This window comes from Colius striatus, chromosome 7, assembly GCF_028858725.1.
Source record: "Colius striatus isolate bColStr4 chromosome 7, bColStr4.1.hap1, whole genome shotgun sequence".
Lineage (NCBI taxonomy): Eukaryota > Metazoa > Chordata > Aves > Coliiformes > Coliidae > Colius > Colius striatus.
In genome coordinates, this window is record NC_084765.1 from 17,446,550 (window position 1) to 17,472,807 (window position 26,258).

The 26,258-nt window shown below is 39.3% G+C and overlaps 1 protein-coding gene across 1 annotated transcript in view; it reads right to left on the reverse strand.

The window, feature by feature from the left end:
* Positions 1-22,042: 22,042 nt before the first annotated feature.
* Positions 22,043-26,258, reverse strand: part of LOC104552520 (mucin-5B) — a 46,623-nt gene continuing 42,407 nt past the window's right edge. Inside the window, exons 45-47 of the mRNA XM_061999694.1 lie at positions 23,574-23,613; positions 22,755-22,878; positions 22,043-22,223 (exon numbers count right to left, since the gene is read on the reverse strand). Coding sequence (XP_061855678.1) covers positions 22,043-22,223; positions 22,755-22,878; positions 23,574-23,613 — 345 coding nt within the window. The remainder of the gene's footprint in view (positions 22,224-22,754; positions 22,879-23,573; positions 23,614-26,258) is intronic.

Here is a 26,258-nt window from a genome sequence, read left to right on the forward strand (position 1 = left end):
ACATCAAATAACTCATTTTAAACTGATCTGGATATTGGGTATCTTGTGGTTTAGTTTTTCTATTGAAATTCCGACATCTAAACTTGTCATATGCATGACTTCTAAACTTCCATGGTTCAGAAGGTGTTGACAAGAGATAAACTGTTGAAGAGGGACTCTGACTACTTGCCAAGGAAAACAAAGGGATGAAGGTACAAGTCCTCTTTATCCCGAACTGTGTGGATAGGATACTGCATAGACAGCTGTGTTTGGTTTTATGACAAGCAAACAGTGTTGCCTAAATAGAGATTTATTAAGATATATAAGGCAGCCTACCTTCTGCTTTCCTGCAAGTGTCAACATTTCTAAAGTCTAATATTGTATAAACTTTATTACACTGTTAACTTGTCTGATCTTTGCTGTTCACATAACCTTATAAGACATCATTAAGGGATCTAACTTGTTATAAATGCTTTATCTTTCTCTGTTTGTTATCTTGTTATGCCACCATTAGATAGACTCTGAAATTTATTTATTCATTCCCAATGAATTTTACATGTTTGCTGTAATAAAATAATCTGTGTTTTCCTGTTGGAAACATAAGAAGCTTCTCACATGGTTGCCAGAATTACGAAAGCCTCAGTGGGAATACACATGCATTTGGTAATTTTCAAAACATTCCATTTTTACTACATGAATAGACTCATTTGGGATTTTTTTGCTAGTTTTTTAAAGATTGGTTTATTGCTTAGATTTTATCTGTTCCATTCCCTCAACTCCAAACACACACATGCACACAGAGTGGCCCTCAGGTAAACTACCATAAATCCAGTCAAATCAACATTCCACTTGTTTTTTGAATGAAATCTGCAAAAGACCTCTGATCATACTGAAAAGTAACCTATTTAGATTTTGTTCAATTCCATGCACTCCTTAGAATCAGCAGGACTAAAACTTTCCCATGTGGAATTAACCCATTCGTTTCACAGTCTTAAGGTAGCAGTTGTTTCATCAGATTTCTATTAAACTATTAAGTGTCATAGAAAATAGGATTCTGACTGTTAGATAAAGAGAAAGATAAATCCTTTGGGTAAAATTTTTGGCTGCTGCTCTGTAATCGCAGTTTTTCTGTTTTGCCTTCCACATCTCTTTGTGGATTTGCTAGTCCTACTCTGTAGTGGTGCTATGAGAACTCCAGCACAAACTGACTCTTTTGAGGTAAGGTCCACCTTAGCCTTTGAGTTAATGGTTTCATATAAATATTTGAAAAAACAATTTAGAACGAATCAGGTAATATTATCAGGAGGAATAGGCACCTCAGTTCTCTTTATCTAGCTAATCTGTTACTATTAAGCCATTGATATCACTGACCTTCAAAGACTGAAATAGCCCCATGCAACTTGAATTTAGCTGTAAATTCCATTGTTTGGAAAAGGTGGAAGAGAAGCTGCAAACATATAAACCCAATGACTTCTGTACATTCCAGCAGTGTAACATTTTTGTCAGGACGCTGTTTATATTTGATTTATATATATCTGACAAAAAAAAAAAAAAAAAAGTATGCTTTATGGTACTGTAACCCTGAGAGCTGTCACGTAAGTAGCCACTACAAAGAAAACAGTATGCTATGTATTTTAACTACTCAGGCTATACTTGGAAGAGCTCCCCAGGGGAAAAATCAACCTCACCAACCTACAATAGATCACGTTTCTTTCACTTCTGATTTTGCTGGGACATGTGATTGATGGACTTTTATGTTACAGCTGACTCTTACTAATCTCCAACCTTGTCTGCTCTGGTCATTCCTTCAGTAGAAAGAAGTCAAAGACTTCTTGGCAAAACTGTTCCACAGTGAGCTCCATATTCCTCTTTGCTGATGCTACTCAAGTATTTTCAGTCCCTTCCATTGTCAGCATAAATGTGATCTTAAAAATGAAGGAGATAACTGTTAGGAAAATAGTTCTTTATAGGGATGTTCACTGCTAAGAGAAACTTGATACCTACAGCTTGGTAACTCTCTCTTGTTCTTTACCAATCCCCATGTAAAAGCAGATTAATGGATAGGAAGGGTGCATCTTCATGAAGATTAGGGGAGATAGGATAGGGAAGGGACTCGAAGTGGTAGAACAGACCTTACTGAGCCTCTACTACCCTGCCCAGTTATAAGAACTGATTAGATCTAAATTGAGCAACGCAGTTCATCCTTTTGAGGTTACTCCTGGCTCTGCTTCATCCAGACAGTCAGTTTATCATAGACTTGAACAAGTTTGTTTTTAAACACATAACAGTGTCCCAACAAAGGATATCTTCTAGTCTGAGTATATCTATGCAAATATACAATTGTTTCATCACTGTGGAAATTTGCTTATGACTTCATCTCCCCTCAAACGGAAGTGATTAACATTCATCAATGCACATTTAGTTTTGTATAACAATTTGGTGATCATATAGAATGACAGGAATATTTTCTTAAGTTCTAAGTAATCAGGATGTTTCTAATCTAAGAAACAAGGTCAAAGAAGGAAGTGTTCTTCTGAAATTGTGGTTGAAAAAACAACATCTTAATATGTAAAGGTAGTGGGTTAACAATATTATTTTGTAAGTTCAACAACTTAACAGTACCCTATACTATTATTATCCAAAATTGGTAGGAGAACCTCATCCATAAAGAATGCATTCATTTACCTGGGTCTTATAATACTGTTGTTTTATTTAAAGGCTTTGTGGAGGGTTGGTAAACAGGTAGAGGCCAAAAGTGGGATAAAAAGTTCAGCAGCTGAATTTAGTAGGCCAGTCCTATATTTTTTAAAAGGATTAGCCTTCTTTAAGTGACACTTCATAGAGTAGCATGAAATAGAGTATCAAAGTGCTCAGTGTCCTGATAACACCAACAAAGCATGGTTGCTTTGTAAGTGTAAGCTTACTGTGTTGAATGGGATGAAGACAGACAGCTGGGAGAGAAATTCACTATTCCTCATGGAATACAAGGAGCCTGGATAAATTGATGAATTCATGATAATATAGACACCCTTGACATTTTGCAAAAATAACTATTCTTTCATTTTAATCGTGTTACAGGAAGTTCCTAGACACTTACGACCAATATCACTGTTCATAAGCAGTGGATATTAAGCACATATGTTGAGGCATATTGACCAATGGGTGGCCCTCTTGGTTGCTGAGTTATTTCTGCTGTTCCATTGAAGAAAGCCCTTTGATATCTTTCAGCCCCTGCATAGCTTCCATCCTGGCACTCTGTATTACATGTTGCTACAACCCTATGTTGGAGTTCTTTCCCTTTGTGTTGATACACAAAATCTCCAGAGGCAGTGAAATGAAAATGGGAACTGAGCCTAGTTGTAGTCACTGGGTATCTTTCCCTTGACTTCTCTGCCTTTGAGATCTGATGTTTTGTATTAAACGGACTGCTTTGCTCAGGAAGCTGAAACCAACCCTGGATGCTGACATATGGTTCTTCCTAGAAGCTCATGTATCAGCTGTCTTGAGCTGACTTCCATGAAATGATTCTGATCCCAAGGGCATACATGATAAGGGAGACCTTAGGATTAGGCAGCTTTACAGGACGGGATGGAATCCACTTTACAGGACAGATGGAATCAGTGATTGCCTTTGGAAACCAAAGTAATATTTATACTGCCTTTCCAATCTTCACTGAGAATCTGTGATCTCCAGGCAGACTCAACTCAGTACTTGTGTCTATTGCTGTATGACTGAATGTAAATGCAGGTTAGACTGTGAGCTTTGTGGACAAGAGAATTTACAAAGCATTCCAGTCCTCCAAGGAGCCAACAGAAGGAGTTGCAAAGATCTGGACAATAAATCACAGGATATAGAATGGAAGGTCAAATGTGGGACCTGTTTTCAATGGGATCTCTCTCCATATCAGGCCACAGTCATTTTATGGGTTACAGGTAAGTAATTAGTTTAAACTGGTGTTTCTATGGAGTTGAAATGCTGAGTAACTTCATGAAGAATGCAAGTACTTAGAAATCATCTTAGTTACCTTTGGAAGGATCAGACACCTAGGGAAAGAAAAGGCATAGTGTAGGAGAGAATGAGATCTACTGGTCAACAAGTAAGTGAAGACACTGTCATATACTATTTGGTACTGGGGAGTCTGTATAAAATTATTTCTGGAGACATTTCTTCTAACTGTGCTAATTTTTTTCCTAGAGGTAAATTTCTTTTTTACAGATAGCTCTTCATACCAGCTAATGTTATGTTGACCAACTTGATATCTTTCTTAGAAGAGGGATTTAAGGGGTTGTTAATACAACGGAGAGCCATTTTTTAGCTATTCACTGTTAAGGTTGGGCTTTCTATGTGTATCTCAAGGTGCTTTGATTGCCTGTCTAAACATTCATGCCTTTCAGCTTCAGCCAGTCACCTCCTACTGTCCTCCATGGTTAGCAGAGCAAGAAGACTCAGGTTTACATAAATCCATCCAGGACACTTCTCCCTTCCATTGCCACAACTCCAATCATAGATATTAAACACTACAGCTCTCATCACAAGTGTTAAATCTTCACTGAATGACATATCAGAAGGAAGATTAAAAGAAGTTTCAGATTACTTTGGATTGTTTGGACTAAACTGCTATGATTTTTTTTCCTAAAGTTGTGACCAGACTTTACCAATCCCAACTGCCTATAACAGGAAGAGTTTTAAGTTTCCTCTCCATGTACAAACCATTAATTCAGAAAACAATGCCTCAGTTCTTAACATCTCAAGTTGCCTGTTACCATTTACTCTTTCTTCATTAACTCTTCCTACTCTACAAATGCAGTAATCTTGGGGTCATAACTTTTCTGCTGTGGAGGCCACGTGCTGTTCCTGCAATTGCATCACAAGCACATATTATAGAAAAGTATGAGTAGAGAAATGGAGATAAACAGTGGGAGAGGCAATTCAAAAAGAGATTAGCCTCTGCAGTGCAAAGCCACATATTTCTATTTTCTTTTTCAGAGGAATTATGAAATAGGGAAAGGTCCCACACAGAAAATCCAAATGCAGAATTTGAACACCTTAAAGTTTGGTTGAGTTTGTTTCCAGGATCCGGTTTGAAAAACACCTGAAGTCTTTTTGGTTTTCTTGAGCGAAGGAAATGGCTCTGGCCTTAGGCATAAGGAATAGCATGCGTACCCACAGGGCCTCTGTTATTTAGTAACTGAAGATGGTGTGTAGTGAAAGCTGTTCCAATTACTCCCACATATAGCTTTATGAGTTTTAAATCCTCTCCTTCATTTTACTGGAAAGACATTCCAGCTGATACAAAGGAATGTTATCTATCTCATTCCAGTCTCCTTCTGCACAGCCACTGGAAAACAGTAATTGGATGGTTTGGCTAGGAGAGTCTGACAACATATAAGGGTAATAACCATGCATGAAATCAGTTGGGAAGAGTCTGTCACTTGCAGCATTTAAACATCTTTCAACTGGCTGAGGACCAGAAATGTGATATTTTAAGCTTTGGTTTTTATTTCACATGTATTACATTTCAGTGATTCTGCTCTTTTTGCTCTGGTTTTCTTTGAAAAGTATACTACAGACCAACAGTTACTCTGGTAATCAGCTATGCTGATGCTGTTCTTGGCAATGAACATAGGGAGACTGGAAAATGGCTTTATTGGTAGAATTTCCTCAATACCTTTGGCATTAGACACAATGGAGTGAACATAACTGACATAATAAATTCATTGGAATATTTGTTTAACACCAGTCCTCTGTGACTCAAACATATGTCAGTCAAGAGGGGTTGGGCTAGAAGCTCAGTAATTAACTCTTTAAAGAAAAAATGACCCTTTTTCAGAAATGTACACAGCTTTAGGATCTGTAAAGGTAGTACATTTACAAACCAAGGATTTTTCATTATCAGGAGACATATGGTCCATGAAACAATTGGTACTTCTAATATGACATCTGCAAAAATGTAATAACTTCCTGGTACTGAGTGCATTTTGAATTGCATGCCATGACCCTTTAAGAAACACATAGCTTCTTCTGTAATTGTAACAAGATTGATTCTTTTTTTCTTGCACTAAGTAGCAAAGGAGTGACAGCTACAACTCTGTTTAAAAAAGAGACCAGCTTAAAGAGCTATCAATTAGTGATCAGACTAAGCAATGACTAAAATGCAATGGTAATCAGTTTTCATTTAGTTTCCTGAAAATGACTAGAGTTTGGAGCAGTGGAATTTGAGATGCAAGTGAGAGAACTTGCAAAATATATGAGGATAGCAAAAGGGCCAAGATGAAGTAAACTTTGGCCATGCAGAAGCCTGTTTCTGACTACAAACTCAAATAAGGTCAAATAAACTTTATTTGGAGAGCAGTGAGTCAATGATTAAGAGATCAGCTACAGGTAGAAAATTCTGTATATGCTGCAGTGGAGAGGCACAACCTTTAGTTCCCCAGGAAGACAGATTTTGATGACATCCCCATTAGGACTCGCCAGACCTGTCCAGGGCCAGACAAGGCCCACAGTGTTCCATCACACATGTGCCCTCTCAAACTGGAGTAGGTATTCTCTGCCACTCCACTCTTCCTAATCATCCCTCCTCATGTTGCATGACCCACACCTCTCCAGGGAAGAGGACATCAATTTAGACAGGAGCAATTTCCCCAGTTTTTCAGTGGCCAAGAGTCCTATAAGATATGGGCACAGATATAGAGACGGTAGATGCACAGCTGGGGCTTCAACTGTTCCACAGCAAGTTCTATCAGCAGGTGCCTAGGCTGGGGGAGCCTAGAGCTGCTGAAATTAACCCATGGTCTGTAAAAAGACCCTTTGATAATCTTAAATAGTTTGCAATGCCGCTTCCCTCTCTCTTTCACCCTATCTATCACTCCTGCCACATACAAACAAAGGAGTTGGGATGCCAGAATCATTCTCAGAGAGTGCTCCCAGGTGGTGAAGGAAAGGAGATCAGGCAATTCATTCAGGCTTTTGTAGTAACATTCAGGACATGCTCCCCACACTCATCCACCTACCATGAAGCTTTTTGTGCTATTTAAAGAAGAACTGTGTTGACAAGTCTTAGTAAAGTCTTACTGAGATTGCTGTAAATCCAGAGAACTCATTGAGCTGGAGATACTGTAGAGCAGATGGTGATGTAGGGGATGGTGAAGAAAAAGTTGCATTGGAGCTCTTTCACTCCTTCTGGGAGAGGTCGTGCAAAGAAAATGTAATTGAGGTGCAAAAGGAAAAGCTAGCAGTGAAATCCTCTCTACCTGGGGAAGCTCAGAGCCAAATGGGCCCAATTGCTTCAGGTTAGGGACTATCTAGTTCTATGACAGCTGCACTTATTCAAAACATTGGGTTGCTTTTTTTTAACTTGCAGCGAGACCAAAATTAACTACCTGCAACAGAGTGAAAAAAAATGTCAACACTGGCTTTAAGAGTATAGAACATGGAACAGAGGGTTTTTCCCCCTCATTTTACATGGGCTAGAAACATTTTGTAACCTTATTCTTCAGGAAGCACACCAATCTCTTGGCACTGAATAAAAAATAGACGTCAAGTGAAAAAATATGTGAGCCAGGAATGTATTATACAGGAACAGGTCTTGCCAAAGTAAGCAAAGTCCAAACGTCTCACACTTCCCAAACTACCTTTATTTCCTGCCTAATGCATGGTAAATGAAATTCAGTTGGATTTTGACATTATTGTGGACTGGATTTGATCCCATTTATATTGTACATAGATAGGAACTGATGATAAAATTATATTGTTTGAGCCAATAATCAGTTCCTTTTAAATTATTCTTACAATTGTTAACATATTAATAATTGTAATTATGTATTACATTTATAATAATGCCTTTCTTTACCAAGAATCCTAATGCTCTTATGAAATAAAGTGATTGTACAGTGTGTATGCTATCTCAACTCAGAATATATCTGACATCACAGTTCTGCCTGTAAATCACACTTTAATGCAAAAGATTAACTTTCCTACCAAATCATTGGATTTTTTATTGTTAGATATGCCTCTGTTCATTCCTCCACAGAGTTTATGAAATATCAAATACCAAAATAGACTTGTAAGAAATCTGCAGCATTAGGCAATCTTCCAAGGGGAATTCTTTGTTTCTTTTCAGTGCCTCAGCCATTCTGGTTAAGTTTGATTTCCCTTGATTTTCAAAAAAACAAGACATCGGTGTTGGAAAAAAAGACTCCTTAATTGATTCCACTCGGCCATTGCTCTTGACACTCTGGGTGTGTGGAAAACATGAGGTAAGCATTCATTGCCCAGTCTTGAAAGCAGGAAGGTGCATGCTGGTTTTACTCAAGAAACGTATGTGAAGTTAACTTTTGGAAAAACGGTCTTAAAAATAGCTCATACTGTTTAATGCCATTAGACTATATATCCTGATGTACATTAGATTATTAGTCCACTAAACTATACATCCTGGCAATTTAGACCAAGCATTTCAATTAAAAATAGATAAACAATCCTTATATCTTTATGTAGATGAACTAACAAAAATCCTCTAAAATCTTGATTCAGTTAACACGGACTGGTTTGCAAGACTCATATAGTTTTGTGTAGGTCCACAGAGATGGTTGCATCAAAAACTAACACATACGGAGTAGTGTTTAAGGGAGATGGATATTTCTTTAAGTCCAAAAGCAAAAAAAAAAAATAATATAAGCTTTAAATGAATGATTCTTCTTTTACTGCTCAAGGTTTAAACAAAGATACTTTGGAGGAATATGTTAGGAACTGGACAGTGAAATGTTTTCCATCATGTATGACAAACAGCCATTGTAACTAGAGCATATCCCATCACTACCTTCACTGCTTCAACAACTCTGAGCAATAGGAATAAGAGCACAAAATTTGTGCTACTCTCTCTTAGAATCTGTGAGTATAGTGTTATTATTATCATTAGCCAATGTAGGTAGAAGAAGTAGTCAATATTGGCAATGTTCACAAGACCAGTGCTAAGATTAAATCAATATCTACTCATCTTCGTGTAGTTTTTTATTTTTGATCTTAGAGTTAGTGTCATAATTGTACCTCTTGGCCCTAATGATATCTAAAGATCAGAAAATAAGGGAAAGAGAAAGAATGGCAACCACTCCTGATGGAAAAAAAAATTCCAGGAAGCCAAAATGCCTTTCTGAAAAAAGGTCTGGAAACTACTTTCCAGGAAAAAAAAACAAAACAAAACAAACCCCAAGACTTTTGTCAGCCGAGCACAGAAAATACTTATTTCTTAAGTAAATGTTTGAATAGTTAAAAGAATGAAGAAAAATGGTGTTAGCTAAATTGATTTGTGCACTGGTGATGTAACAGGCTTTTCTTTGCCAGACAGATGTAATAATAGTATAAGCCACAGGAACACCCTGCCCTGTGAGTCAATAGACTGGCAACATGGCTAGTTTAGAAGGAGAAGAAGCAAATGCTTTAGGGAGCTACAGGAGCTGAATCTACAGGACTAACATGGACAAGCAAACGGGAAATATTCATGCTGGAATATATCCAGGATGACAGGTTGTTAACACTTCTACTCCTATGGAAAATACTATAAATACTGTATTGCCCATGAATAAGGAAGTAAGTATTGTCCAAGGTTCCAAATTATTCACAGAAGGCATATGGAGACTTGACAGCAGTAAATACTTGTCTTTTGTCTCAACTGTTATAAGCTCTCCTGAGTTAGGGAAAAGGTTCATGTTTGATACTCTACAGGGCCAATAGCTTGGCCTGTGTCTTCCTGTCACTCTTGGTTCCTTTGGGTATGTCATGCTAGGACTTGCACTCACTCTGTATGTGACCCAGTACTTTGTAGATGAAGATAAATCAGGAAAAAAAGGCTTCTGAAGCTGGAAAGAGTGTCTTATTCTGAATTGGCATTCTGCACAGACCACTCAATTCCCAGATAAGAGTAATCACCCAGGAAACCAATCAATGACAAGCAACACAGTTTAAATTCATACACACACCCTCAATCTAAATTCACTTCTGTAAGGAGATAAGTTTTCAATAAGTTCACTAGTCAACCAGAATAAGTGGAGAAACCATAACAGGAGGTGTGATTTCACTACTTAGTTTATTTTCCACTTGATATCTTTTTAATTCCAGGCAAAGGTAAAATGAGACAAATGCTCCATACTAGTTTCTGTCAGAAAAAAACATTTTTAACAAGCCAGCATAAACTTTGTAAAAACGATAAACTGAGAACCAAGACATAAAATAGTTGCAAAAATTTAAACAAACCTTTGAAAGAAGAAGTGAAAGGGAAAGAGAGGAGAGGAGAGGAGAGGAGAGGAGAGGAGAGGAGAGGAGAGGAGAGGAGAGAAGAGAAGAGAAGAGAAGAGAAGAGAAGAGAAGAGAAGAGAAGAGAAGAGAAGAGAAGAGAAGAGAAGAGAAGAGAAGAGAAGAGAAGAGAAGAGAAGAGAAGAGAAGAGAAGAGAAGAGAAGAGAAGAGAAGAGAAGAGAAGAGAAGAGAAGAGAAGAGAAGAGGAGGCTGGACATGCCTAGGAAGAATGAAGACCATGGTGCCTTTAACACTGTTCAAAAGTGCCTGCTCAGTTATAAAACGTGAAAGTTTTGTCTGGTAGTGTTTCGTCCTGTTTTCAGAAATGCAATGACTTGAAATTGTAGCTGCTACTTTGCAATTAACTAAGCACAAAAGCTGAACCCATGGAAATAGTACAGTAAACACTACTGCTTACTGGTATATGGGAAAGAACAATGAGGGCACAGACTCCCATGCTAAAACCTAAGAATAACACAATATATTGTATTTTGGGGTGATTCCATTGTGCTGGCATTTGATTTAGGGAGAAATATTTGCTTTTGCCAACACAGAAACAAATTTTCTCTTGCCATTATGTTTGGGCCCCTTTTCACCCCGCGGTGTACAATGCTTACTGGAGTCTGCCTGGCCAGCTAAACAGGAGGTTAGCTGTGCTACAGCAGACATGTGGAAAGCAATTAAATGATTTATTACCTCTATTGAACACGGCTTTTCAAAAGAAAACATTGCCCAGTGCAAGAACTCTAGTAACACACAGCCATTTGCTTCACTAATGTTTTCCTTTGGGATCTCCCAAACTGTGACTGGAATAACACTTGGTCCCTTGGGATATGCTATCCTGAAAAGAATAAGCTGAGCTAAGATGAAGGAGATATAGTCACCTTTTCTGCAATGTGAACATCCAGAAGAGTCTGAATTTGCAACAGTGAACTTCAAACGTGAATCATGAAACAGAGACAGCCTTACAAGCCTCCACATCTCCCTGTCAGGCACAGAAAAAGAAATTCAGATCACAGCAAAAGAAAGTCAGGTCATTTGATTTACTTTTGAACTTTGAGATCAGCATGGTTATGGTGAAGAAAATATAATGGATAAGATAAAGTGACATTCAGTGACATTACTACAATTACAGAAGTTACAAAATTACAGAAATTACAAAGGTGGTGCTGAAAGCGCAGTGTGGGAGCTGGGTAAGGAATGCAAGCTCGGGAAACAAACCATGTTAAAGGCTTAGGCTGGCAAAGGTCCTACACATGACATTGTAGCCATGATTTATGTCAAAACATGTACTGAAAACAAGAGGATGAAGTTTAACTTGGCTTCCTCCACAGAAATATACCAATGATCAGGAACATGTTGTTCGAACTGGCAATATGGACTTTAATGTGCACTAAAAGCATCAATATGGCCCTCCTGACTGGTGCCACTAAAACCCATGTCGCTAGTCTAGCCATGCAATTAAGAAGTGGAACAGAATTCTCAGGTCATCAGACTCCCTTCTTGTATCTAGAAGGAATCATATCAAATAATCTCTCATAAACATATTGATCTGTACCTTAAACCCAACAGGTTTTTTGCCTTTGCCATTTCCTAAGTCTGTTACAGGACCTTTCACCTTTGATGGTTTACAAACTGTGCCTGCCTTCAGATTAAAGAACAAAAGCAAATACTTCCGTCAAACCTGTTAATTATTCCACCCTTCTTTTATTGACTTTCTGGGTGCAGATGGTGTGTGCACCAAAAGATGCAAGTTATCTCTTTGTACTTCACCTGAAATAGCTCTGTCAGCACCACATCATTTTGGTTCTCAGCAAACATTCATATTTACAGACAGAAGGACTATGGTTATAACTAGGAATTAGAAGAACTATAATACAGGATACAAGAAATAAAAGGATTGGTGTATAAAAAAATGGATGTAGTAGCAATAAATTCTATGCTTTACTGTAAATAAAAGAATAACTCTCTCTTCATGTAATTTCTTCTTGCTAAAGTTCTGTTGATTTAAATTGATTTTGTTCTGTCTATATTGGCCTAAGTAAAAGCAGTAACACTGTCAATAACAACTTAGGATTGTTTCAAATGAATTCAAAGGGCAATACAATCAGCAATACCTAATATTTTCTCTATATATGCAATGTTATGCCGAAAGTGATGATCCATAAAAGATGTACTATAGCTGATGATATAAATGTTTTGAGAGAATGTCATTAGTGTATGACTGCACTAGATCCTAGTGCAAGCAGAAGTGAAAAAAAAGAAAGACTACCAAAATACTTCTTTGGAACTCATAAGTTTTATCTACCAAAGTGAAAGATCACTTAAGAATAGTTAAGTACAGCTGAAAGGATTATAAATAAAATCCTCATCATGCTAAATATTCTGACATTTAATGAAACAGAAAGCCATCTAGTAATTTATCTCTGGAATTGGCTTTAAAAGAATTTCTCTCCATATTTCCCTTAATCCCAAAACCAATTTCCAGAAAACCAAGACAATGGGTTTGGTCCCCAGGATTGACACATAGTCAAACTGTGGCTTTTTATTTTCTTAAAATTTCACATTTGTGGATGCAGTATAGTTTAATCCTCTATCAAAATATTGAAAGCATCTTGCTACTTTTAGGTGTAATAAGATGTTACACCTTTTAGGTGTTACTTTTAGGCTTTTAACTTGTTCTGCTAATAGCTTTATCATATTAATTTTGCTCTCTAGATATTGTATAGGAATGAGCAAGGCCTGACAGAGAGAATGAACTGGCATTTTGTAATGTTTGGTTTCTAGAATGTCTACAATATCCTATTTAAAAGAGAGCAAAAACAATATTATGAATATAGCAGTATAGTAATTTAATCTAAGTCTAACAGTTTAAAAAAAAAAAAATCACTTCAGAATTTTCTTGACTTGGCAATTGGTCACATGTAAAAATAATGCAAAATGTTCAGACCAAGGTTAGTACCTGCAACAGTGTTGCAAATCTTTCCTCAAAGAAGACCAGGGTTTATGTGAAATAAATAAGATGCCAAACTGAGTCAGTGGTGAGTCCAGGAGTAACAATGTCACTGAAGAGGAAAAATAGATTTGCAAGAGGCTACTGTCATGGTGATACAATGATGTGTAGGGTTTTCTGTTGGTTTGTTTTTTGTTTTTGTTTTTTTTTTAACAGTAGAAATTACTGCAATCTACAGTTACTTTGCTAATATTTTTGTGGGTCAAAGGCCTGGGGTATGGCTCTGCAAAATAGAGGACACCAGCTGCGAGTTAACTAGAAAGTCAGACAGTGTGCTCTTTCAAGTTAGGGACAGGAGAACAAGCAAGGAGGGATTTTTGGACGTGATGGGATCTTCTGGAGTGGTTTCCTCTACCTAAGAGGCATGCAGAGCACTGCCATGCTTTACTTTTATCTTTTTGTTTATTAAAACTAAAAGCCTCCTAAGTAATCATTACTGATTTTCAGTTTGGTGAAAATAACTGCTGTTTCGTCTATATTCTGTTAAAGAGTATGTCTCTGCAGAGAATAATGTTTAGAATCATAGATACATTGAGTGGTTTGGGTTGAAAAGGCCCTTCATCTTGTCCATCCTTCCTGCAGGTGCATCTTTCACTATATCAGGTTCCCCAAAGTGCTGTTCATTCTGGCTTTGAGCACTGGCAGTGATGGGACATCCACAACTTTTCTGGGCAGCCTGTTAATTGTCCCACTACCATTATCACAAAAAAAAAAAATCCTTATAACCAACTTAAATCTAATCTCTTTTAGTTTAAAACTGTTGTCCCTTGTCGCCTCACTACAACTCCTGGTAAAAAGTCTTTCTATACCTTTCTTATAACCCCTCTTTGTATATTAAAAGGCCACGGTAAGGTCTCCCAGAAGCCCTCTCTTCTCCAGGCTGAACAACCCTAACTCAGCCTCTCTTTGTAAGGGAGGTATTCCAGACCCTTGATCATTTTTCATGGCCTCCCCTGGACTTGCACAGATCCATGTGTTTCCTGCACTGAAGACCCCAGAGCTGGATGCAGTACTGCAAGTGGGGTCTCATCAGAGCAGAGAGGCAGAATCCTCTCTCTCAACCCACTGGCTGCACTGCTTTTAATGTAACCCAGGGTGCAGCTGGCTTTCTGAAAGCTCACTTTGCCAGTTCATGTCAAATTTTCCATCCATTGGTCTCCTCCAAGTCCATATCTCCAGAACTGCTCTCAGTCAAGCCATCACCCCCTCTGCACTGATTGTGAAGGTATTACTCAATACTTGGTGTAGCCTGGAGCAGAATCTCTTGAAGAAGATGAGATGGCTTTTTTCCTGAGAGTAACTGCACAGGCTTAGCTTGGAGAGGATTTGGGCAGGTAAATGGATCTAGGCAGGGTGTGAAAGATATGGGATGAACCTCCAATAAGAGTGAAGATAAGGAGAGAAGGAGCAGGGACTTTGCAGATGAGATCAGACCCAAAGCCAAATTTGAGAGCCAAGGGAGAGAAAGAGGCTTCCCAGGGATCCTGCAGAGACCTGGCAACCCCAGTGGTACTGGCAGGGATTTGATTTGGAACAAAACTAACTTGTCACAAACACAGCTGACAGCGGACCTATGTAATGAAACCTTTAAAAATCAGATTCACCCACCAATCTGCAGTTCCTCTACTGAGAGTTATCCTCTTGTAGATTACTATTTTGTACTCTAGTAAAATCCAGCTGTGGGAACTGGAAGTATCTGTGTTTCTTTGGCAGAGAAAAGGCCTTTTTACTTTAAAAACATTCCACTCAGTGAACCAGCTGGCTAGGAATTGCGTTATACCAAGTTTCTGTCACATCATAACATCATATTGAATAACAGATTGGGGTTTTCCCAGAGAGCAAGGGCTTTTCCCACTTTCAAATTCTGCTGATGTAAGTATGTATTTCCCTCTAAAGGACAGTACTGACCCTCTCCAGCTGTAGTGCAGACTGGACACATAACTAATTTGTATTTCCTTCACAGGCGGCTGTGCAGATGAAACAGGACCTGCTTGTCCAGCCAGAATTCATTAGCAACAAAGATTACATATTTCAATGTTTGCTCTGTTTTTTTGACTACAGGAACAAGGAGAAACAGTCCTTAATTACTAATAATCCTTCGCATGCATTATTAACAGACTATTTTGTTGAAATATCTGAAGTGTTTTATAAGCTCTGTGTACAAAGTATTAATTTTTTCTGATGATAATGACAAACATTTATTCTTTTCTTAGGAGAATCCTTCCTAGGCAATGCAGTCCACCTTATGAGAGAAATGAAAACTAGAAACATTGTTCAGTTCCAAACCTGTATTAAAAAGGTGAACTCCTGGATGCATTCCTGTGTTACCTGATATAGGTGGACCTGTTTTTAGCAGGGAGGTTCCTGGATTATCTTGGATTTATACATTACAAGAGAACCAGGCTCAAAGCTCTTAAAACCTGAGAATCAAAAGTTATTTGGTAACAGTGAAATGTAACTGTATTATGGAATCCTCCAGTATCCATGAGTAAGGGTAATGTTACAGAGTGATGTAGAACTGTTCATCAAATAAAATAATGACTCATTTCTATGGGATTTTTCTAGAACAGACAATTTTGTTCTCAGAAGGCCCAGGACAAATATCAGCCATAGCAGTAACACTCATGTCCAGGATGCAAACAAACTCCTTTCACTGACTTCTACTCTGCAGTGAAAAATCATCATCAAAAACACAGAGCTTTATTAATTAGTTATTAATAAAAACATGTCAGAGAAGTTGAGTACACTCCCAAGCGTTGCTTTGAAAGCAAAATACGAGACTGCTGGGAAAACTTTGTTTGTTTTTTTTTTTTAACCTTTTCACTTTTTTCAGATGTTTTTCAAGCTTGGGGGGAAAGGCAAGTTAATAAGCATAGCTTCTGTTTCTGCCAGAAGTCTTTGCGTGACCAGTAACTGAATACTTAATTATCCAATTATGAAAGTGTGGATGTAGGGTGAGAATGTGCTTGAGACTGCTTTTCCTTTTACAAAGGCTGTAAATGTCACTGTTATAATCTAGGCTGCACAGCAAAACATAGGATACCAAAAACGTAACCAAATCAACTACTTGCTGCTGGAAAAGCACAGACGTCTTTAGGAAGATCCCCAAATTTATTTGGTGATGGAGATGAACAGGCATCCACACTACAGGGGCTATTCTGATTCTCAATAAATAGTCTCCAGATAGGCATTTCACAATGCAGAGCAAGTATTGCAGGCTATAAAAAGTCTTTGAATGATTTTCCAAACAAGTTATTTAGGAATATAAATTGTAGTAGTTCCTGAAAATTTTCCTAGGCTAACAGTGAAGAAAGAAGGATTTATATCATGTATTGCGCACCCAGGAAATCTTTTCCACACCTAATCTGAAATGACTGTATCTGAAAAAGCCAGAGAAGATAATGAAGAACAAACAGAAAGTGTAAGGGGGTAAGCTAGAAGTAAGTTGGTGTGCTTGAGAACGTGAAGGTATCTTCTGTGGCATTTGAAAGAAATAGCCTTGGGGGAAAAGCTACTTCCAGATAATAAAGTGGCAGCTGGGATGTCTATATTCCACTTTGGTAACTGTTCATTTATAGAATAATGCTCACTGAGGATCAGATTAAATCCTGGTTTTAAGCCAGGTTTTTATGACATTACGGGAAATGGATCAGTCAATATAGAAAAGTGTCTGGGTATGTAAAGAAGTGAAGGCAAGATGCTGTAAAGGACTGGCAATGGACTTGTCTCATGACTTGTCTTTTAATAGCAGTGCAGGAAGAGATGGTAACCCAGAAAAAAAAAAAAACATTTCAGAGATGGAACACAAAAAAGTTATGCACTTATTCAGTGCCTTCAGAAATTCAATCTAAATCTAACTTATGTATAAACTGCATAGGAATAGCAGCAAACTCCCTATCTACTAAATTACCCAATTTTAAACTCCCTTTTTGTTGCTGGAGTCATGCTAAGAGACGTTGGTGTAGGTCAAAGTACAACTAATTCTGTGTTACAGTTGAGAATGAGATTGATTACTAAGGACTACATTTAAAACATCAAAATGGAATAAAGGGAAAATTCACAAGACCACTACAAATGTTAAAAGCAAGACATTCTTTCTTGCAAAGAACCTATTAAAAAAACCAAAACTGTTCTTAGCATCATTCTTATTAGAAATCAGAGTCAGAGGATCTTTTGCTGAAAGTCTTAAAGATGGTTGAGATGTTCAGGGTAGAATATAGGATTGACAGAATTTGCAATAGATGGCTGGTTCTTCCTGTTACTAATCTATAAAATTGGCATTTGGGATCAACTACTTAGCTTGTTTTAAAGGATTTAGATGAGATACTTAGATTGCCTATGAAGTCAAAAGAGGGAGACATGGGGCCATTTCCAGAAGATGGTTGAGCTCACAGATAAGATGCATAGAAATTTGCACTGAAAGATTTATACATACTAATTTGTACACACTTTTTTAGGTAGATAGGATGAGCCAGAGCCTACTCACTCAGTTCTCCTTGATTTCTTCACTCATATCAGTGGGAGACCTGACTGGACTGGATCCCCTGGGGGATCAGTGGTTAAGTAATTTTCTTTCCCATGATGAGGATAGTTTTTAAAAGAGACTTTCACAGAAAGCAAGCTTGAGTGAAACAAGTCTATCCATACAATAAAGGCATCATCCTACAGTTACAGGAAGCCACTGGACAGACTCTCTTTGAATAAAAAAAAAAAAAATAGTAAATTAAAGCCAGTAACCATCAATTAAACTGCCTGAGAAACTACTGATGAAAACTAGATCTTCACACCTAGAGAAAAGTGAAGTGCATAGGAAATTACAACGTCTCTGACCAAACTCTGCCCTACTTTTGACACTCTGCCCTATTTTTGACACACAGTCAATGGCCTAGGCACAGCTTCCCTGGGGCTGCTTAACTGAGGGGTTGCAGTTGTCAAATAATTAAATGGATGTGATAATGGCCTTGTACATGGTAAACTGAGACTCCATTGTTGCCCTAAAGATACTGAATAATCAGTCCCTTTGAAGTGTAAAAAACAAAGATTTTCACAACTGATACCTTTGTCTTGGTGCCTTTGGAAAATTGTCACAATTCTTTCTCCAAAACCATGTTTGGGATACCTGACAAAAGCCACTGTAAAAGTACTTGGAGCAGTGCCACTGATTTTTCTTGAGTTGGGGAAATGTTAGACTTGCAGAGACCAGTCACTAACTGGAAGAGATGGCCTGAGGCTATACAGATGAGGGCTTCACCATGCACACTTGAGAACCAGCTACACAGCAGGGGAAGCCAGATAATGGGCAAGTCAAGCTTTTACAGGGAAGCTTTTTCTGGTAGACATCTATGCCTAACTTCTCCAGTTCTGGTGGAGAGCTTGTAACAACAGCCTAATGGAGACATAGACTTTAGCTTGCCCTGTGCAAACAGCACTGCTGCTGCATGCAGAGGCAGAGCCACCCAGCAAGAAGGGCTAGCTTGCAAGTGGGTCATTATTTCTTCCAATATGATGCTTTACTAAGATTGAACAGCTTTCAGGATGATTTTTCTGTGCATTCTGGATCAGGTTGGTGTTTGACCCATGACTGTCTCAGAGATGGAGAGGACAAGTACAGAGTCCTGCATGTGGGGAGGAACAACCCCATGCACCAGCACAAGCTGGGAGTTAACCTCTCTCTCTGCAGAGAGAGATCTGTGAGTTCTGGTAGATAGGAAACTAAACATGAGCCAGCAAGGTGCCCTCATGGGCAAGAAGGCCAATGGCATCCTGGGATGTATCAAGAAGAGTGTGACCAGCAGGTCGAGAGAGGTTCTGCTTGCCCTCTACTCTGCCCTGATGAGGCCTCATCTGGAGTTCTGTGTGCAGTTCTGGGCTCCCCAGCTCAAGAGGGACAGAGAACTGCTGGAGAGAGTCCAGTGCAAGCCTACCAAGATTATCAGGGGACTGGAACATCTTTTTTTTATGAGGAAAGGCTGCAGGACCTAGGGCTGTTTAGCATAGAAAAGAGAAGACTTAGGGGACACCTCATTAACATAAGTTCTTAAAAGGTGTATGTCAAAAGACTGGGGTGACACTTTTTTCTGTCATCCTCAGTGACAGGATAAGGGGTAATGGGCACAAGCTGGAACACAAGAAGTTCCACTTATACACAAGGAAAAACTTCTTTACTGTGAGAGTGAGGGAGTCCTGGCACAGGCTGCCCAGGAAGGGTGTGAAGTCTCCTTCTCTGGAGGTTTTCAAAACTCACCTGCACGTGTTCTTGTGTGACCTCATTGAGGTGAACCTGCTTTAGTAGGGGGTTGGACTGGATGATCTCTAGGGGTTCTTTCCAATCCCTCCCATTCTACAGTTCTATGAAAGTTCTCATTAAAGAGTCTTTGTCTTGCCATCTGCATCTCAGCAAAACAGGACTCTGCATCTGCCAACAGAAGACCCATGCATTCATTTTAATACCTGGCCATGGGAGCCGTAAATAGCATTTCAGGGGCCAGTTAAACACTAGACTGAGTGAGTAAATGAAGTCCTAGGTCTAAAAGGGAATGGAGAAGGACCATGTGACAGAGGTTTCACATGATCCTCTGTTTGAAAGCACTCTGGAGATGAGAATATATTTTCAGTTCCAACATTTCACTTGCCTGAAAAACAAAATGCATGACAAAAATAAACAGGAAATCATACTTTTAAATCAATGCCATTCTCAGTTTCTATATAAAGTCTCACCTCAACACACAGGAAAGCAGAAGTCTAAGTACATCGGGTAAAATTCAATCAAGTTTTATGCCCTTCCAAGATAAGACAGAGAAGGGAAAGATTTCTGGTTTTGTTCTTGCTAAGCCATCCCACTGACAATGACTGATTTGCAGGGTGTGTATCTGACTGCTTACAGAGTCTGCTTACTCTTCTGATGACAAAAGCACTCAGGAAGGATTCCTTCTCCCTTAGGAAGGAAGAATGAAAGGAAGGTCTTTTTCTGATGCTGTTCTTCCCATTGTAAAAGCTGCATGGATTTGACTTGTATTAATAAGAATGGTTTTCTGGGCTAATGTGAAATTTATACATGATCCTCACTGTCCAGCAATTGCAACACATGCCTTCCAAGTGAGTTGCACTGCACTGACAGTTAACTAAATTATTTGGAGATTCCAATAATTTATAATCAAGCAAACTGGTCCACTGACTAGTGCAGAGGTTGGGAATGGGTGGGTTAGGTTCAGTTCAGTGATCCTATGAGTCCCTTCCAACCTGAGATAGATGATAGTGTATTTATTACTTCAACACAAAGACGTTGGATTTTGTTGTCTGTGTTCCCCAAAGATACAGTGCTGTGCATCCAGCATCTCTTTTTTTCTTTATAAGGAAATCGAATAAAAACAAAGGATGAAATCCATCTCCTCTCACTTCATTTGTCTAAACTGGCCACCTTGGCTCTTAAAATAACCAGTGCTGAGAAACTGATAATTTCTCAGGGTCTTTTATACCAGTCTTAGGCTGAGATAAATCATTCCAGAAAGGTGCTGGAGAATAGATTAGTTAAAGCAATCTGAGCTGAATCCTCAGAGGCATAACATGGACCGTTCTATTGCAGCACAGTGGTGATCCAAAAAGCAGGGGCCTCTCAGGTGAGAGTTAACTTCAGTGTCTATTCAAAGTCAAGGATTTTCACAATTTTAAGACCAGTAATATTGTACTGAAACAGTACCCATGAAAATAACCTGATATCAGCTGAATTTTTTTATTATGAAACAGAGTTAAATTAAATATTGCTTAGATTTCAATAGCCACAGCATTTTAAAATGGAAAACTAAAAGTTAATGAATTTCATATCTACTTGTTCAGTTCAAAAGCACTTCCTTCAAAACAATTTCCAAAAACCTCCACATGGCAGGCTGTAGGACATTGCATCCTAAGAAAGTCAGTCTTCAGTTTCCTTTTAGATCATAAAAGACCAAAAGTACCAGAAGCGTCAGCCTTGTGTACTCTGAAGATATTCCTGGACCATTTTCACCTCTATCCACATAAGATACTGTCACCAGTACTTTTGACATCCTAACTGGAAGTTAGTAATTTGTAACTCAAATCAAAGCCATGGAACCAGTAGTGAGACTGAACATCAGTCTCTCACCTGACACACAGTTCAGGGTCTGATGACAGCAAATAGTTGGATAAGGACTTGCCATAAGGGTGAAAATATAGTAATTTTGTAGTGTACATGTAAAACGTGTTTTTATAGTTCTGACTGTGCAGAAGGGAAAATCACCTTACTTTCCTCCAATGACTCAGAGTCACAGCTGAAGTAGGTTCAGGAATAATGGGGAGAACACAAATGTGCCTTTGAGCAGAGGATCCTGCTTTTCCGACTGAGCCTCAGTTGTGGAAGTGATTGCTGTTTCCCTTCCAAGGGAAATGAAGTGATATGTGTTGTTATGGTTTTACAATTTGCAGTTTCTTCAGGTAGGACTTTTGAAAGGCATAAACTGTCTCTGGAGTGTCTTGTAATAACCTTGGTTTATACACAACTATGAGATTAAAGACATCAGCCACTTTGCCCCATTAGCAGCATCACTGAAACAGAAGAACAAGCCCTCTTTGAAATGAAGTTTATTCTACAAACATTTAGAGTAAAATCTTCAGCTAATTTCCATAACTGTGTATAATATCAGAAGGAAAAAGCACAAGGGTATGGTCATTTGAAGGTTATTCACAACTGTTTTCTAAACTACTCACTTGCTAGAGAGGCATTAAATGGGAGCTGAAAGATTTCCTTTAGTTTATGTTCGTGTTCTCCTCATTGGACATTTTGTTTCCACACATCCACATTCATCTATATGGACGTATTTGAACTGGACTGTCTTATGCTGAGAGCAAACCAGTTCCACCTTCACTTCATGACTCCTCTTTTCATGGCAGCAAATACATTTGTGTTCCATTTCCCTGGTCTCAAAGGAATACCTACAGAAATAAAATGTGTATGTCAGCCTGCTGCCTGTTGTCTTCCCAGACTGATCTATATTTGCTGCTTTAAGGAGCAGAAGAGGAAAATTTCATATCTATTTTTCTGTTTATTCACAACAGTCTTTCCTCAGCCATGCAGAGCCATATGCTCTGAAACTAATGGGGAAAATTCCTGTAACACCAATGGATTTTGGATGAGGCCCACTCTGGGAAGAGAGAGAGGAACAATTCCCTCAGAGACCAAAGAGCAGAAAAAACTCCACTAAACATCATAGCTGTTGAAAACTCACATAAGGACATGTTTAAGAACAGGTAGTTAATAAATGTAGCTGATATCTTTTCAAAGTTATAAGAGATAAGGTACTCCTGTCACACTAAAGACGTTTGGTCACACTGCTAATGAGTGCTGTTCTACACACCCAGCTTCCCAACCAGGTCTCTTTAAACAGTAGGAGTGGGACAGACAGTTGTAGCCCATTGGTGTAACCCAGGATGACCAGACATGACAGAGAGAAGTTTCCTACTTACACAGAATAGGTACTGCACGTCCCTTCACAAAAAGGCATGGAGATTGGAGCAGCTGACCTACAGTTCTTGTGGCTGATATACTGCTGCTTCACGTTGCGTTTGCATTTATGTGGCAGGTCTATACCTGTGCAGGAGAATGCCTCTGTTAGACTTTTTCAGACTGGGGAGTAAATGTTTTGAAAGGTATGTTCTAGGAAACTGAGGGCAGATCATTCTATTAAACCTTTATACATATAATACAAATAATTACAAATGCATAACCAAAAAAACCCAAATAAGGATGCAAAAAGACACTACATTAGCAAAGTAATTTCCTACTGGTGAAAGCACTTTTCTATTTCTGGACTACCTTAAATGAAGACTTACGTATATGTAAAGATACTGTTAACAAAGATTTAAAGGATACATGAAGGGCTTGGTTTTTTAAAATTACTAGAAATGACATTTGTGACTCTATAGCAACCTATGATTTCTGGGTGGATGCTACAGAAAAAAGACCCTTTTTTCCCATGCAATTGCAAGAGGAAGAATACAGAGCAAATTTTCTATAAAGATTCCTGTTGGGAGTATAGTTTGAACTAACAGTATTTCTGTTATTTAAAAACACAGAAAAAGAGATCAAAGAACTTTAATGTCCACTTTGGAAGAATGAGGCAGATTTTTAGCTTCATCTGTGTGGTAAAAAACAGCGTTGCTGCTGTAAAAAGAGTCTTCCAGTCTGTGGCACCTGCATGTTCTCAGAACATACAGAAACAGGAATAGAAGCCAGGGAGAACCTAATAGTATTTTAATAGGGAATCAGTAATTGAATGCACTCACATGTCTTACAACAGCCATCTGGAGTCACATCAACTGTCCCCTGGATTGAAAGCAAACATAACCAGAACAGTTCAGATGCACATATTGCTAAGCAGGTAGTAGCAACAACGAGAGCTCAGGTATGTTCCCTCATCTCTAACCAACAAACACTCCTCATATGGTCTGTTTGTGTACCAATTATATATAAAACTACTTAAAAAAAAATCCATCAAGGAAGAGATTGAATTTTCTTAAAACTGTTTAACCTCTCACAAGCCAGGTAAGGTGTTCTGTAACACATCCCTGACCTTATGTAGGTGCCACCGGAGCCAGTACAAAACAACCAGCCCCAGAGAATGACAGCTGTTCCTGGAAGTGAACAGCCTAACCTGCAGAACCTAATCTAAAGCTAATTCAAGTTAATGGCTGGCTTGGTCCCAGCTTTGGTTTCCAGATCTGCTGCAAAGTCTAACAACTCTTCTGAAAGTTAATGTAAACCACTAATGGCTGAAAGTCAGAGCATTCCAGCAGGTTCCTGGAATGTGTGGAGGACAACTTCCTCACCCAGCTGGTAAGTGAACCGATGAGGGAGGGTGCCCTGCTGGAGCTCTTGTTTGTGAACAGAGAAGGTCTTGTGGAGGATGTGGCAGTTGGAGGCCATCTGGGGAACATTGATCACAAAATTATTCAGTTCTTTATTCATAGAGATGTTAGGAGGCGGGACTGCAAAGCTGGCACTTTGGACTTTCAGTGGGCAGACTTTGACTTGTTTAGGAGGTTACTTGATAGAGTCCCTTGGGAGTCAGTTTTGAAGGGTATAGGAGTCCAGGAAGGTTGGACACTTTCTAAGAAGGAAATCCTAAAGATCCAGGAACAGGCCATCCCCACATGCCATAAGATGAGCCAGAGGTAAAGAAGACTGGCCTGGCTGAGTAGGGAGATTTGGATTAAAATCAGGAAAAAGAAACGAGTTTATGGCCTCTTGAAGAAGGGGCAGACCACTCACAATGAGTACAGGAACGTTGTTAGGTTATGTATGGAATTAATTAGAAGGTCAAAAGCCCAATTAGAAGATAAACTGGCCTTAGAGGTAAAGGGTAATAAGAAAAATTTCTATAAATATATTAACGATAAAATAAAGACCAGGGAGAGCCTCCATCCCCTATTATATCCAGAAGGAAATTTGGTATTAAAAGATGAGTATAAGGCTGAGGTGCCTAATGCCTTCTTTGCCTCAGTCTTTAGTAATAGCTGCATTTCCACTGGGGAAAGTCAGCCCCACAAGCCAAGAGACAGGGGTAGGGAGCACAATGTCCCCCCTACAATTCAGCAGGAGATGGTCAGTGACCTGCTGCTCCACATTGATATACACAAATCTATGGGGCTGGATGGAGTGTATGCTGGAGTGCTGAGGGAACTGACAGGGGTGCTCGCCAATCCACTGTCCATCATTTATCAGCAGTCCTGGCTGACTGGGGAGGTCCTATCTGATTGGAAGGAAGCCAGTGTAACACCTATATATAAGAAGAGGTGGAAAGAGGATCTGAAAAATTACAGGCGTGTCAGTTTGACTTCAGTGCCCGGGAAGCTGATGGAGTAGATCACCCTAAGTTCTGTTATGCAGCACATGCAGGACAACCAGGTGATCAGGCCCAGTCAGCATGGGCTTATGAAGGGCAGGTCCTGTTTAACAAACCTGATCTCTTTCTATGACAGGATGATCCACTTGTTGGATGAAAGACAGGCTGTAGATGTTGTCTACCTTGACTTTACTAAGGCATTTGACAGTGTTTCCCACAACATTCTCCTGGGGAAATTGGCTGTTCTTGGTTTGGATGAGCATACACTTTCCTGGTTGAAAAACTGGTTAGACAGTAGAGTCCAAAGAGTCATGGACAATGGAATTAAATCCAGTTGGCAGTTGGTCACGAGTGGTGTCCTTCAGAGCTCAGTGCTGGGGCCACTCCTGTTTAACATCTTTATTAAAAAACTGGATGAGGGGATAGAGTGCACTCTTAGTAAGTTTGCAGATGACACCAAGTTGGATGGAAGTTTCGATCTGCTTGAAGGTAGGGGAGGCTTTACAGAGAGATCTAGATAGGTTGGATGGCTGGGCCAAGGCCAATTCCATGAGTTTCAATAAGGCCAAGTGCCACGTCCTGCACTTTGGCCACAACAAACCCCAGCAGTGCTACAGGCTTGGGGAGGAGTAGCTGGAAAGCTGCCAGGCAGAGAGAGACCTGGGAGTGTTGATTGACAGTGGCTGAACATGAGCCAGCAGTGTGCCCAAGTCACCAATGGCATTTTGACCTGTATCAGAACAATGTTGTTAGCAGGAGGAGGGAAGTGATCATTCCCCTGTACTTGGCTTTGGTGAGGCCACACCTCGAATACTGTGTCCAGTTTTGGTCCCCTCTCTGCAAGAAGAACATGGAGGTGCTGGAGAGGATCCAGAGGCAGGCTACCAAGCTAGTGAAGGATTTGGAGCATGTCTCATATGAGGAATAGCTGACGGATCTGGGGCTGTTTAGTCTGGAGGAAGAAGGCTCAGGGGAGACCTTATTGCTCCCTACAACTACCTGAAAGGAAGTTGTAACAAGGAGGTTGGTCTGTTCTCCCTAGTGACAAGCAACAGAACAAGAGGAAATGGCCTCAAGTTGCACTAGGGGAGGTTCAGGCTGGATATGAGGAGGAATTTCTTTACTG